A 15,701-nucleotide genomic window follows, 5' to 3' on the forward strand; every position below is an offset into this window, starting at 1 on the left:
AAATATTTCTTAAAAACGCAAATCCATTAAAAGAAACAGTTTGCCCCAGCCTGCCATACTATGTCACAACTAATCAGCACGTGTGCTATGCTGTGGATTCCCATTGGGTTACTGTATTCGCAGGAAAGAGTCTTTTTGTAATACCAGCTGGTATAATCGTTTGTAAATTGCTCAATAAAAAAGATAAACACTGTTAGGGAGAGAGCCTCCGCGGATCTCACCTGCCACCTGAAATCCACACATCACTTAGGAATAACCAGGCATCTCCTAATCTGACTGCAACTTACCACAGGGTCATTTCAAGAGCACTCCACAGACAAAACAGGCTCCATTTTCTGCAAGTACTGGGAATTGGAGGTCGACTGCACAGGAGGTTCCAGGGCACCAGGGTTTGCAGTCCAGGCTGAGGAGGTCCCTCAGCACAGTGATGGTACTGCTTGGTGGGGGCAGAGGAGGGACTCAGAGATCGGTGACTGAAATGGGTCCCTCCCCCCAGTTCAGCGGGTCTCCCCCAACGGTAGGAGAACGTGAAGGAGCCCTCAACCATCAGCTCACTCACCGTGTATTCAATGGTCCCTTTGGGCTTCTGGAAAGACATCCGCCGCGCATCCTTCTTCTCCTGGGGCTTCTGGCCGGTATCTGAAAGCAGACGAGGTAAGGTGCGCGTTAGTTCCATGCTCTCTCCCCCACGGCTGCTCGCAAGGCTCCTGAAGCCGGCTGGGCTGAGGGACAAGCTCATTTGTCTGCCAACTCACACTCAGAGGCAGTGCCTCTGGGTCCAGAGAGATAATCAAATGGCACTTTCCTTCTCCCAGTCTCCTGCTCACTGGGACCTCAGTTTACAGCGTTTAAACAGGCGTTAAAAATGTCCACCAGTCAGCATTGGAGGAGCCCGATCAATGCTGAAGGGGTTTACCGTCATTACCAATGCACGATTGATTTTAATCCACTCTCCATCGGCAAGCTGCGCTTCAGCAGGAGAGGCGCATTCCAGGGCTTAACCGTTGCAGCCCTGCAGCCCAGCCTGCCTGGACCCAGCATCTGCTCTGCTGCACCAGGGCACTGCAGGTGGAGCAGCACACTTCTCCTTTGTAAACCGATATCATGTCCTGTGCTGAAGGTGCAGCCTTGATTTAGAAAAGGACCTACTCTTCCCAGTCATCATACAAGGAAAATCCCCACAACTAAGTATTATTTTTAAAAATCTAAACGGATTAACCTATCTCACTTCCGAGAGGCGCTTTACATAAGCGCTCTGCAAACAAAGAAATGGTCCAGCCATGTATAATATGATGGAAAGTAGGTCACTTATGACATCACCATTGTGATCACAATGGCACACACTTCATCCCCATGACGGGCAAGTCATATCCAAACAACCTAGTCGAATTTTTTGAGGGGATGCAGCGCAGATTCACCAGAATGATACCGGGGCTAAAAGGGTTAAATTATGTGGTTGGTTGTATAGACTAGGCTTGTATTCGCCTGAGTATAGAAGATTAAGGGCGATCTAATTGAGGTGTTCATGCTGATTAAAGGAGCTGATGGGGTAGATAGAGAGGAACTACATCCCCTGGTGGGAGAGTCCAGACATGGGGCCATAACCTTAAAATTGGAGCTAGGCCGTTCAGGGGTGATGTCAGGAAGCACTTCTTCACACAAAGGGTAGTGGAAATCTGGAACTCTCTCGCCCCAAAAAGCTGTTGATGCTAGGTTAATTGAAAAATTTTAAAATTAGAGCAATAGATTTTTGTTAGGGTTATAGAACCAAAGTGGGTAGATGGAGTGAAGATACAGATCAGCCCTGATCTAATTGCATGGTGGAACAGGTTAGAGGGGCCAAATGGCCCACTCCTGTTCCTATGCTCCTTCCTGTGGCCCTTTTTTGGGGGGGATTCTTAGCTCAGAAAAGGGGATTATAATCAATAGGTAATATTTTATTTGGTCGACCAACAAGAATATTTAATTATGGAAACAAAAAAGGGAATTATCAGAGGATAGAGAGTTAAATCTGAAGACGATGAGCTTGATGATGTGCACTGATGTCAAATGGCTGATACAAAGACCAAGGTTTGTCACGTTATATCAGATTTAAAGAGAGGTCAATCAGCCTCCATCATGGGAAAACCCCACATTCCAAAGGCTATAAACACAGTTTGGGCATTGGGATTACTGAGCAAGTCCTTTTCTTTGAAACTTATGCATTTTTTAAACATTTCCAGAGAAAAAGGGATTCAACCCTTCAGTACATCCTGAACGCAGATCCTTTTGGGCAAGGCTGTTGTCATGATGAACTTGGTCATTAAGCATTAGCCACTGGTTTGAGGGGAAATTTCTTCACCCAGAGGGTTGTGGGGGTTTGGAACTCACTGCCTAAAAGGGTGGTAGAGGCAGGAACCCTAACCACATTTAAAAAGTACTTGGATGCGCACTTGGGATGCTGTAACCTGCAAGGCTATGGACCAAAAGCTGGGAAGTGGGATTAGGCTGGATAACTCTGTTGGCCGGCACAGACACGATGGGCCGAAATGGCCTCCTTCCATGCTGTAACTTTCTATGATTCTAACAGTGACCATTAGATGTCAGTATGACTGAATGTGTGTGATTGTCTACAAGACACTGACTGCCCAAACAGATCCTTTTAAATGAGGAAATCATCTGGATTTGGACAAGGCAATATGCACAAAATAATTATTTCAGTGAATCTTTCACCCTGTGGTGAACCTCATTGCCTTCAGTAGGAATTCTTGTTCTCGCTTCAGTTGCAGCACTTTAGTATAAATGAGACAGACTGGAATCAAAGTTCTGTTAATGGCAAAGATCTTCTGTGATGATGCAAGTAACCTCTGGCTGCCCCGGTGTGCGCCCGACTGACCTTAGAACAAGATTACACAGTGTCTACTGGTTTGCCTATACTTTCCACAACTGGTGGAAACTGCAGGACACATTCTGTTTAATAAACAAGAGAGAGACACTAGAGATAGAGCAGCCCGCTTGATTGGCAACCCATTCACCCCTTTAAACATTCACTCCCTCCACCACCGGCAAACTGGATGCAATGTGTACCATCTACATGACCAGGAATGGCAGATGGTAAAGATTTTGCTGGGGACAAGGGCATCAATGGTCAAGCGGAGGGAGTGGTTAGGCAAGCCAACAGCTGAAGGGGAATTGTGGCAAATGGAGGGCCAAAGGCTCGGCAGTTGGGAGTTTGAAAGTGCAGTTGTAAGCGACTTGTAGGGGGGTAGTGGGTGGAGACAGTTCTTGTTTTCCAGGGTGGACACAGAGCAAAGAGGGGTTGGAAGTGGCAAGGGGTTGTGGGTGGTGAGTGATACAAGAAAGTAACTGGAGATGACCTCCTTGCTGATTGGGACTACAGGAGTAGAGAGGTCACAGGAGATGGTGAGGTCAAAGGGGTGGGTGGGGGAATTTCTATGGAGTCAGAGGTTTAGGAAGGATAGGAAGCATGGGAGATAGACATTGAAATCGAGAATCAATTATTAGTGCAGATGCGGAGAGGGTATCTCAGGAGAAACCCAGGTGCAGCTTTAGAGGGGGAGGGGGTGTGGCCAACAGAGAGGATTTTACATGATAGATGAAGGGGATGGGGGGGGGGAAACGGGGCGAGGTGCTTTAAAGAAGAGAAGGTGCCAGTGGAGTCAAGGGAGAGACGAACTGTGACTTGGTGATAAGGGCCATACTGCTACTGTGGCTGTTTGGGCAGGGCAGGTGGTTGAAAGTGTAGCCAGATGGGAAGACTTCAGTTAAGGGGCAAGATGTTACCACCCAAAAAGCCAGAACAGAAATGCAATCATCCACACGAAGGTCATGGATGAGAAGAGCTTTGTTTGCAAGTGAAGAGATGTCTGGAGGGAAAGTGGAGAGGGGCGGTGATTGTTGAGCCACTGGTACAGTCCAGAGTCCAAGGTAGCAGTGGTGGCTGGGGTGAGTGGGGCATAAAGCAAGTTGAGGAGATTAGCCCCAAGCTGGCATACTGGGTGGGAATGTCAGCCAGACAGAAGGATGGCACACTTGGGATTGCTGCTTGTAAGCAGGCCAGAGCAACAGGCACCTTAATGAGCCTTTCAGAGAATGCCAAGAGAGCCAGAGGGTAGTAGTGTCAGTCGTGGCTCAGTGGGTAGCACCCTCGCCTGAGTCTGAAGGTTGTGGGTTCAAGTCCCACTCCAGAGACTTGAGCACAAAAATCTAGGCTGACACTCCAGTGCAGCCTAAGGGAGCGCTGCACAGTTGGCGGTGCCGTCTTTCAGATGAGACAGACTGAGGCCCCGTCTGCCTTCTCAGGTTGACGTAAAAGATCCTAAGGCACTATTTCGAAGAGCAGGGGAGTTATTCCCGGTGTCCTTGCCAATATTTATCCCTCAACCAAAAAACATTATCTGACATTATCACATTGCTGTTTGTGGGATCTTGCTGTGCACAAATTGGCTGCCGCCTTTCCCACATTACAACAGTGACTACACTTCAAAAATTACTTCATTGGCTGTAAAGCACTTTGGGGCGTCCAGTGGTCGTGAAAGGCGCTATATAAATGCAAGTCTTTCTTTCTAGGAAAGCAGAGGAGCAGTAATGGTTTGTGGTAGAGGGGCAAAATATAGGAGAGGGGAGCAATGAAAGATGGCACCGCTGGGTGACAGAAGGGAAGGAGAGGAAAGGAGGGGCCAGGAGAAAAAAGGGAGCGAGACAAAATAGGCTCAGGTCGGGAGCAGCAGCCAAAATGCATACTCAAACAAACAAAAGGTTACATAGGTGTGCAAAGATAAGACGAGATATAATGTGGTTGTAAGCAGAGGATAAAGTTAAAGTCTGGGGGTCCTGTGGTGGGATAAGCCACATGGACGACACAGGATCAGTGCAGATTAGGGCAGCAGCTGCAAAGCGGCGAGGAGCTAATAAAACTGGCAGTAGCAGCAGCCAGGGCTTGAGGAGCTGGCCCAGCCCAGTCCAATGAAGGGTGATGGAGGTGTTCTGAAGGACAAGTGGAGTCGAGCAGAGCCAGCAAGAAGCAAACTGATAGCAGCACAGGAAAGAATATTCAGCAGCATCCGCAGTAGGAATGGGAACCAGAATGAGAGAGAGATGGGTCAGATATCAAGTTAATTGGCAAAAACACCCAGCTTCTGCTTTAACCAGAAGATACTAATTCAGCTGCAGCGTGCGCCCAGTTATTTTTTTGAAAAACAGAAACAGCTGTGTGTCCTAGCAGGAGATCCCTAATAGTGCAGCACATCAGACAACAAGCTTATAACTGCTAGCTTGCATTCTGACACCTGTCCGATATGAATTCTCAAAATGAAACATCCTTCTGCAAAGTATGCATAATTTGCCTCGCAGAGTTCAAAGGGTTACTGGGAATCAAACCAGATGGCAACTTTGCATTCCATGCTACCAAAACATGAGCTTCCCTGTGAGAACTGTTGACTGAAATGTCTCAAAAATTCCACACCATTGACTTAAAGATTTTAAATGAAATTTTAAATTTAAGAAACTCTCATGATCTAAAATGAGAGTGTCCCAAGGTTGTTTTCAGCATTAGGTACAATTACTAATGGACATACTGAAATGATTGTACTTATTGCTGTTGTTCACAATTTAGACTTTGGTAAGAAACAATTTACATTTTGATAAGAAAAATAAGAAGGTCACACATTACATGGAAAATAAGAAGCTAAATGGGGTAGAGGAGCAAATGGATCTCCGAGTACAGATACACAAATCACTGAAAGTAGCGATGCAGGTTAATAAGGCCATTAAAAAAACAAAGTTAGCACTAGGGTTAATTTCTAGTGGGATAGAATTGAAAAGTTGTGAAGTTATGCTAAACCTGTATCGAACCTTGGTTCGACCACACTTGGAGTACTGTGTGCAGTTCTGGTCGCCATATTATAAAAAGGATATAGAGGCACTGGAGAGGGTGCAGAGAAGATTTACAAGGATGATACCAGAAATGCAAGGGTACGCCTATCAAGAAAGGATGAACAGGCTGGGTCTCTTTTCTCTTGAAAAAGGCTGAGGGGTGACCTAATAGAGGTCTTTAAAATTATGAAAGGTTTGGATTGAGTGGATACAGAGAGAATGTTTCCACTTGTGGGGTAGAAAATAACTAGAGACCATCAATATAAGATAGTCACCAAGATATCAAATAGGGAATTCAGAAGAACTTTCTTTACCCAGAGAGTGGTGAGAATGTGGAACTCGCTCCGTTGAGGCGAATAATATAGATGCATTTAAGAGGAAGCTCAATAAGCATATGAGGAAGAGGAGAATAGAGGGTTATGCCGGAAGGATCGGAGGAGGCTCAAGTGGAGCATAAACACCCGCATGGACTAGATGGGCTGAATGGCCTGATTCTGTGCTGTATATTCTATGTAAAGGGGGGTACAGTAGCTAAACTGTAGGGGTTTAGAGGGATTCAAGATGGCTCCTGGGCTATCAGCCCCTTTCTGAGCTACTCTTCTCTTCAACTGTCTCCGTGGTCATCCATTTCTTAGTGAATTGCCCTTTCTTCCCCAGTCTCCTTTCTTCCATCTCTTAAGATACCCTGGCTCGGATAGTGAAAGCATTCAGCCCAATCTACAAGCTCAAGCTACAAGGTACAAGGTTAAAGCTCCCCCTGCAGAGTCCACTGCCCATCCCCCGGCGTGTCTTTGTTCTCACTGAGCTCCTTCAACTGCTGGAACTCTGCTGAAACATGACCTCTATCACTGGATTCCTCACGAACAGGACTGCACTGACTACACGGTTTGACTCAGCGACTATGGCAATGCTCTGCTTTTCAGTCACTTCAAGTCTTATGCTGCAGAATTCTGTCAAATTGGTTTCTGTTCTCCTCGACTTCTCTTGACATCTAGACTACGTTTCTGCTTTGAGCTACACTGGATTACACTACGTTTCTGCACTGGACTACACTGCATTTCACTGTAAGACGTACCTGCTGTGTCTCTGTCTCTGCTGCTAAAAGATTTTTACCTTTAAACTGCGGCTGTGTCTCTGCTGAAATGGTACTACTGGTATTTCAGCTCTGCTGGCTTCTAGGTAACAGCTGCTGCTCCACTTGCTGTCCGGTGACTCGTTCTACCGGTTTTCAGCTTTGCTGGTCACTGGCTTGTGGTTTTACTTTTTCTCCGCCACTTTGATCTACGGTGACCTCCAACTTGCATCAATTTAACCATCATCTTTCTGCACCGCTACCGGCTCTCATTCCTACGGCAACAACCTCCATCATCAAACTCTCTACCCTTCAAATAGCTTCTGGACTTCACTCGCCTGCTTTGGACAGCGGTTCGTCGATGCTCCAGGCCGGCCCCATCCTGCTTACATCGGCTTTGTCTTTCCATAGGACCTCTACCCTGGACTCCCTACTAATCTCTCCAACCTATTCCCTGCTACCAGGAAATACGTATTTCATTAATTACTACATTTGAACAGGCCTATGTAACCTGAGCTTTTCCTGTGTCCATTTGCGGCGCACTTTGGCTGCCGCTCCGGACCCGAGTCATTCAATACTTTTCCACTTTTTCCCCCCTCTTTTCCTGTCTCTCTATCCCTCCCTGACCGCTCTCCCCTGTAGTCATTCCTCCTTTCAGCTCTCCTCTCTCGGATACTCCGACCTCCCAAATCCCGAAGTACTCCCCGACCTTCCTACTCTCCTGCTGTCGTCCCAGGCTTGACTTCCTCTCGGATAAGCCTACAGCTTCCCTCTATGCCTCTCTTGGCATACTCCTGGGAAGCGCCTTGGGACATTTTACTACGTAAAAGGTGCTATATAAATACAAGTTGTTGTTGTTAGAGGGGAAAGAGTAGAGCATACTCCTTGAGTACTCCATAGTCACCCTCTGAATTAAACCTGCTACTCAATCTCCCTTCCTGCAGTACAAACTGGAATTCTTCTACCTCTCAAAGTCCCTCCACCCTGCTGTAAGTGATTGACTGTCGCTTCATGTGGTAGAGAATTCCACAGGTTCACCACTCTCTGGGTGAAGAAATTCCTCCTAATTTCTGTCCTAAATGGCTTACCCCTTATCCTTCGACTGTGACCCCTGGTTCTGGACTCCCCGACCATCGGGAACATCCTTCCTGCATCTAGTCTGTCCAGTCCTGTTAGAATTTTATAAGTTTCAATGAGATCACCTCTCATTCTTCTAAACTCCAGTGAGTATAAGCCCAATCGACCCAATCTCTCCTCATACGTCATTCCTGCCATCCTAGGTATCAGCCTGGTGAACCTTCGCTGAACTCCTTCCATGGCAAGAACATCCTTCCTCAGATAAGGTGACCAAAACTGCACACAATACTCAAGATGTGGTCTCACCAAGACCCTGTACAACTGCAGCAAGACATCCTTGTTCCTGTACTCAAACCCTCTCGCTACGAAGGCCAACATACCATTTGCCTTCTTAACCGCCTGCTGCACCTGCATGCTTACCTTCAGCGACTGGTGCACAAGGACACCCAGGTCTCGTTGCACTTCCCCTTCTCCCAATCTATTGCCATTCAGATAATAATCTGCCTTCCTGTTTTTGACACCAGAGTGGATAACCTCGCATTTATCCACGTTATATTGCATCTGCCATGCTTCTGCCCAATCAGTCCAAATCATCCTGGAGTTTCTCGGCATCCTCCTCACAGCACACACGCCCACCCAGCTTTGTGTTGTCTGCAAACTTGGAGATATTACATCTAGTTCCCTTGTCTAGATCATTAATATATATTGTGAATAGCTGGGGTCCAAGGACCGATCCCTGTGGTACCCCACTAGTCACTGCCTGCCACTCGGAAAAAGACCCGTTTATTCCAACTCTTTGCTTTCTGTCTGCCAACCAGTTCTCCATCCAAGTCAATACCTTGCCCCCAATCCCATGTGCCTTAACTTTACACGCTTATCTCTTATGCGGGACCTTATCGAAAGCCTTTTGAAAGTCCAAATACACCACATCCACTGGTTCTCCCTTATCTATTTTACCAGTTACATCCTCAAAAAATTCCAGTAGATTAGTCAAGCACGATTTACCTTTCGTAAATCCATGTTGACTTTGTCCGATCCGGTCACTGTTTTCCAAGTGCTCTGCTAGTACATCTTTTATAATGGACTGTAGCATTTTCCCCACTACCGATGTCAGGCTTACCAGTCTGTAATTCCCCGTTTTCTCTCTACCACCTTTTTTGAATAGTGGGGTAACATTAGCTACCCTCCAATCCATGGGTACTGTTCCAGATTCCATCGAATGTTGGAAGATGATCAGCAATACATCTACTATTTCTAGGGCCACTTCCTTGAGTACCCTAGGGTGTAGATTATCAGGCCCAGGGGATTTATCAGCCTTCAATCCCATCAATTTCCCTAACACCATTTCCCTACAAATACTGATTTCCTTCAGTTCCTCCCTTTCATCAGACCCTATGTTCCCCGACATCTCTGGGAGATTATTTGTGTCCTCCTTTGTGAAGACAAAACCAAAATATGTATTTAATTGGTCTTCCATTTCTTTGTTCCCCATTATAAATTCCCCTGATTCTGACTGCAAGGGACCTATGCTTGACTTCACCAATCTTTTTCTCTTCACATATCTATAAAAGCTTTTACAGTCAGTTTTTATGTTCCCTGGAAGCTTACCCTCATATTCTATTTTCCCCTTCTTAATTAATCCCTTTGTCCTCCTTTGTTGAATCCAAAACTGCTCCCGATCCTCAAGAAGGAGTTGGATATATTTCTTAAGGCTAAAGGGATCAAGGGATATGGGGAGAAAGCAGGGACAGGGTACTGAATTTGGATGATCAGCCATGATCGCATTGAATGGCGGAGCAGGCTCGAGGGGCCGAATGGCCTACTCCTGCTCCTATCTTCTATGTTCCTATGTTCATACTTTGGGTGGGGGTCCCGAATCTCAAGATTTCCTGCTCACAGTCTGCAGTGGTGTTCAACTGTAGGGGCAGAGTGCATCTGTGAAGAAGGGAGGAGAAGAAGTGGCTCTGAAGTGGAAAGAGCAATAATTGTGGTAGGTTTTGAGAAAGCTGGGTCCATGAAAAACCAAAATGTATTTTCTTTTTATTTACATTTAATGACCTACAAACTGTATTTAAAGATTAACCAGAATGCATAATTTTTAATGTGAAAGATCAACATGTTCTGGGGTCATGTCCCTCGACCCTGTCCCCTATCCCAGGATGCAATCCCAGTACAAACATGGGATAGAGGAACAGCATTTGGAAGGAGTGTGCACAATTTGGGATTTGTTGACAAGGACCCTGACTCGAATGATCCTGTGTTCAATAAAAATTTGCACTAAGAAAACTAAAGCTTTTTAATCCCAGTAATAATCATCTGCTACTGGAAAAAAGTCTTAAGACACAAACAAAAATCTCAAATGGCAAATGCAGAGTAATTCTCAATAAAATTGACCAATGTCCCTTTCTTTTGACATGAAAGAAATATAATGCCCATTTTCATTGTGGATTCCAAAACCCTGGAAAATCACCCAAATCAAGTGCCAAAAATTAACACCGTCTGGAGGTGAGGTATAACACTTAACACCCGATAAAATAAATCTTGTGCCTTCAGCACTTGTATCCCTTTCAAGTACTGGGTATTTGTCTTCCTCTACTATTAATGAATGACAATGCTGGGTATACGTACAGCTCAAGAGACAAGCCTGTGTCCAACTGTACTTTCAGTGTAATTACTTGTTTTCATAGGTCATACACTCATTCAGGGCAGTTTTTGAGATGCCAGCTTTTTTGAAACTGTCCAATTTTGCTTTTTTTGTGATAAGTATACATAGTTCAGGTGATCTTTCAAAATTGTGGTTAATGATTTAATGTTACCTCTGGTACTTATCTATTATGAACTTGTACTTAACTTACAGCACAGAAGGTGGCCATTTGGCTCATCGGGCCCGTGCCGGATCTCTGCAAGAGCACTTCAGCTAGTCCCACTCCCCCGCCCTTTCCCCATAGCCCTGCACAATTTTTTTCCCCCTTCAGGTTCTTATCCAATTCCCTTTTCAAAGCCACGTATCTGAAGTCCCTCATCCCTGAAGCCATTCTTGTAAATCTTCTCTGTACCCTCTCCTAAGCCTTCACATCCTTCCTAAAGTGCGGTGCCCAAAATTGGACACAACACTCTAGTTGAGGACGAACCAGTTTCATCATAGCGACCTTGCTTTTGTACTCTATGCCTCTATTTATAAAACCCAGGATCCCATATGCTTTTTTAAACGCTTTCTCAACCTGCCCTGCCACCTTCAACGATTTGTGCACATATACCCCCAGATATCTCTGTTCCTGCACCGCCCCCCCTTTAGGATCATACCCTTTAGTTTATATTGCCTCTCCTCATTCTTCCTACCAAAATGTATCACTTCGCATTTTTCTGCGTTAAATTTCATCTGCCACATGTCCGCCCATTCCACCAGCCTGTCTATGTCCTCTTGAAGTCTATCACTATCCTCCTCACTGTTCACTATACTTCCAAGCTTTGTCTTATCTGTAAATTTTGAAATTGTGCCCTGTACTCCCAAGTCCAAGTCATGAATATATATATCAAGAAAAGCAGTGGTCCTAGTACTAAAAGGGAAGCTCAATAAGCATATGAGGGAGAAGGGAAGAGGGTTATGCTGAGAGAGTTAGATGAGGAAAAATGGGAGGAGGCTTGAGTGGAGCATTGCTTGCTGCTTTTTCTGGCAACTTTATATGACTCCTCTTTGGATCTAATACTATCCTTAATTTCTTTTGTTCGCCATGGTTGGACCACTTTTCCTTTTGTGTTTTTACACCAGAAAGGAATGTATAACTGTTGCAATTCATGTATTCGTTCCTTAAATGTTAGCCATTGCCTATCCACCGTCGTGCCTTTTAATGAAGTTCCCCAATCTCTCATAGCCAATGCACTCCTCATACCTTCGTAGTTTCCTTTGTTTAGATTTAGGACCCTAGTTTCGGATTGGACCACTTCACTTTCCATCTTAATAAAGAATTCCATCATGTTATGGTCACTCTTCCCTAAAGGACCCCACACAAGATTATTAATTAACCCCTTCTCATTGCACAATACCCAATCTAGGATAGCCTGTTCCCTAGTTGGCTCCTCAACGCACTGGTCTAAAAAAAATCTCGTACACACTCTAGGAATTCATCCTCCACAGTATTATTGCTAATTTGATTTGGCCAGTCTATATGTAGATTAAAGTCACCCATGATTACTGCAGGTATGATTTAAGGTATTTGGCAGAAGAACTAGAGGCGACATGAGGTTAAAAAAAATTACGCACCGAGTTGTTATGATCTGAAGGTCAATAACAACTTTCAAAAGGGAATTGGATAAATATTGAAGGGGGAAAATTTGTAGGGCAATGGGAAAGAGCAGGGGAGTGGGTCCAATTGGATGGCTCTTTCAATGGCCTCCTTCTGTGCTGTATCATTCTATGATTTTGATTACTTTTAGTTTTCAAGTTAAGATTTTTTTGAGCACCTCTGACTCTCTGCTTTATGCTGTATTATTCAGCTGTTAATTGTAACATGTGTAATCACCAACGCTCTTTGTACTAATTTATCCAGCTGATAACCCAAGATAAATCACTCTCTGCTAACAGTAATGACAAGGTCAGAACAGACACCAATCCAACATGGCAGCCAGAAACAGTACAAGTAAAGCTGGCACATCAATACTTGGCAATGCGGAGCATCAATTAAATATGCAATTAAAACAATGTTAACATTTTTAATCCAGATTATTCATGACTTTTTTTAAAAATTGATTGACAGCCCCAAAAAATCAAACATTTCCAACAAAAACTATTTTCCTTTTAATTGCTTAAAAGTCACTCAAAAAAGATTAAGCTTATTTTTTTTCCTATCGTTGTATACAGTATTCCATTTTCTGTGGTCCTTGCCAACTCATTGCCTATTTAGAATTAAGCAAATAAATTTCCCCTCACTTTCCGGCAATTCACCAGTTTTATAAAGCAGTCCTGAAAAATAAACCAACACAACGGTGAGGAGTGAGTATGGAGAAGGAACACTGAAAATCCAATTGTTGCGTAGCATAAACTGTACAATCCAACTGAATTTGTGCAGTAGACTTGATGGACCAGCTGGTCCTTTTCTGCCCATTAATTTCACATGTTCGAAATTAAGAAAGTTAAGACTCCAACTGAGGAGACACCCATAGCATGCCCCAACACATAACAAGAGTTTCAACCAATCACCCGTACAGTGCACCAGTACCAGCACAAAGTCCTCCACCACCACTTTAAACCTGAATAAAGGGACCAAAAATCCCAAGTTAGCAGTAACTGAAATGGTGATTGAACAGTAATGAGTGAACTGCATTATAGTATACCCAGCTCGATCTGCCTATCCTCCTGTAATTACTTATTTAAATAAAAAACAGTGGGATCAGAATGAAGCAGAAGCTTGGTGTACTAAAGTAGTAACTTGTTTGCACTACTCGTTTCTTTTATATTGTGACAACCCCTCTGAAATCAACTTGGAGAACATTGTTCAGTCTTCTCACTTATCCAAACTGTAGCAGTTCACACACTGACATCCACCACTCAGCCCAGGAAGGTTGCTGCCATATTCTGTCCTAAGAGTAAACATATTCTGTCTGAATCAAAAGCAAAATGAGTTTCAAATGGTAGGGAACTACAAAACAAGCATCCAGACTGTACAGTCAGCTGTTACAGCAACCGGTTGATGTGTTTGTTGTAAGCCGACAAAACTACAAGTAAATGCTATTATGGGATTTGTGGAATATGGTAGCATTAGCAGAAAACTGCTTCTTCCTCCTCCCTCTCCCCAGGGAAACATATCAAAGTGGCTATCTTTTGGCTGAAAACTTGCCATTGAAGCCTAAATTTTCAAATTGGGTGTAATCTTGACCAGAAGCAAGGTTGAGCAAGTATGGCACACACACATCATCAGGAAACCCTTCTAATCTCTCTTCTTTTCCTTCACTGCCATAGGAAGAAGCTAATTGTCTGCAGCTGGCACTGCCAGTACGCCAGAGTATGGTCCATCAGCCACTTGACCCTCCCAAGCAGCAGCTCAGATATCCAGCCCAGGAGAGTTAGAGAGCGAGTCAGAGGGGAGTGCACTGAGTGACACACACAGTACGAGCAGGTAATGGCATCACAGGAGGATGAAGATGTTACTGACCGAAAGTCAGGATACATTGCCTCTTGGCTGGGCCAGCTCAGGAATCTGAGTTCATAGGTCGTGTGTCTAAAAGAATAATGCTTGCAGAAGGTCAAGCATTGGTACAGACAGGCAGCTCGGGTGGAGGAGTTCAGCAAAAGCATGTGCAGTACATTGGACGGTTCAACAACTCTGCAGGCCACCACAGAACAGAAGGCAACTCCAGGGAACCTTGGAGGAGGCCCAAGGCCAGTTTACACCTCTTCCATGGATGCTCAGACTGCTGTCAGAGATCTGGGGTTATAGATTTGAGAGCACTGTCTTTTCTGCCTTTAAAAGCTTGCCGACCTTTAAGACAATCGGGGCTTCACTGATCCCAGTGGTAACAGTATGTCTGCTTTTCCGCAGATTAGTAGTCATGCTAAGCTAGTGCTCAGCACCAGTGGCGATGACCAGAATGCACACAGGTGATGGTGCTGCTTCTCAAGATTGCAGCACAGAATCATAGAAATTTACAGCACGGAAGGAGGCCATTCGGCCCATCATGTCCGCACCGGCCAACAAAGAGCTATCCAGCCTAATCCCACTTTCCAGCTCTTGGTCCGTAGGCCCTGTAGGTTACGGCACTTCAAGTGCACATCAAAGTACTTTTTAAAATGTGGTTAGGGTTTCTGCCTCTACCACCCTTTCAGGCAGCGAGTTCCAGACCACCACCACCCTTTGGGTGAAGAAATTTCCCCTCAAATTCCCTCTAAACCTCCTACCAATTACTTTAAATCTATGCCCCCCTGGTTGTTGACCCCTCTGCTAAGGGAAATAGGTCCTTCCTATCCACTCGATCTCCGCCCCTCATAATTTTATACACCTCAATTAAGTCTCCCCTCAGCCTCCTCCGTTCCAAAGAAAACCAAACCCAGCTTATCCAATCTTTCCTCGTAGCTAAAATTCTCCAGTCCAAGCAACATCCTCGTAACTCTCCTCTGTACCCTCTCTAGTGCAATCACATCTTTCCTGTAATGTGGTGACCAGAACTACACGCAGTACTCTAGCTGAGGCCTAACTAGTGTTTTATACAGTTCAAGCATAACCCTCCTGCTCTTGTATTCTATGCCACGGCTAATAAAGGCAAGCATTCCGTATGCCTTCTTAACCACCTTATCTACTTGGCCTGCTACCTTCAGGGATCTGTGGATGTGCACTCCAAGGTCCCTTTGTTCCTCTACACTACTCAGTGTCCTACCATTTAATGTGTATTCCCTTTCCTTGTTAGCCCTCCCCAAATGCATTACCTCACACTTCTCTGGATTGAATTCCATTTGCCACTGTTCTGTCCACTTGACCAATTTATTGCCATCTTCTTGCAGTCTACAGCTTTCTTCTTCATTAACAACTACACGGCCGATTTTAGTATCATCTGCAAACTTCTTAATCATATCCACTATATTCCAGTCTAAATCATTGATATATACCACAAAAAACAAGGGACCCAGTACTGAGCCCTGTGAAACCCCACTGGAAACAGCCTTCCAGTCACAAAAACACGCTTCGAC

General features: G+C 44.8%; 1 protein-coding gene across 7 annotated transcripts in view; it reads right to left on the bottom strand.

The window, feature by feature from the left end:
• Positions 1-15,701, bottom strand: part of LOC147115101 (oxidation resistance protein 1-like) — a 1,180,356-nt gene that overhangs the window by 369,434 nt on the left and 795,221 nt on the right. For 6 of the 7 annotated variants that reach the window (XR_015079050.1, XM_085993383.1, XM_085993379.1 and 3 more), the window contains one exon: positions 560-639. Coding sequence is in view for 6 of the 7 variants with exons in the window: in XM_085993383.1 (XP_085849509.1) it covers positions 560-639 (80 nt within the window). In the remaining variant the exon portion in view is untranslated. Of the gene's footprint in view, positions 1-559; positions 640-925; positions 1,245-15,701 lie in introns of those variants that run through there. The other variant, XM_085993384.1, reaches the window with a different exon arrangement.

The sequence above is a fragment of the Somniosus microcephalus genome, chromosome 7 (genome assembly GCF_052327205.1).
Source record: "Somniosus microcephalus isolate GS21.2 chromosome 7, FLI_Smic_1.0, whole genome shotgun sequence".
Taxonomy (NCBI): Eukaryota; Metazoa; Chordata; class Chondrichthyes; order Squaliformes; family Somniosidae; genus Somniosus; species Somniosus microcephalus.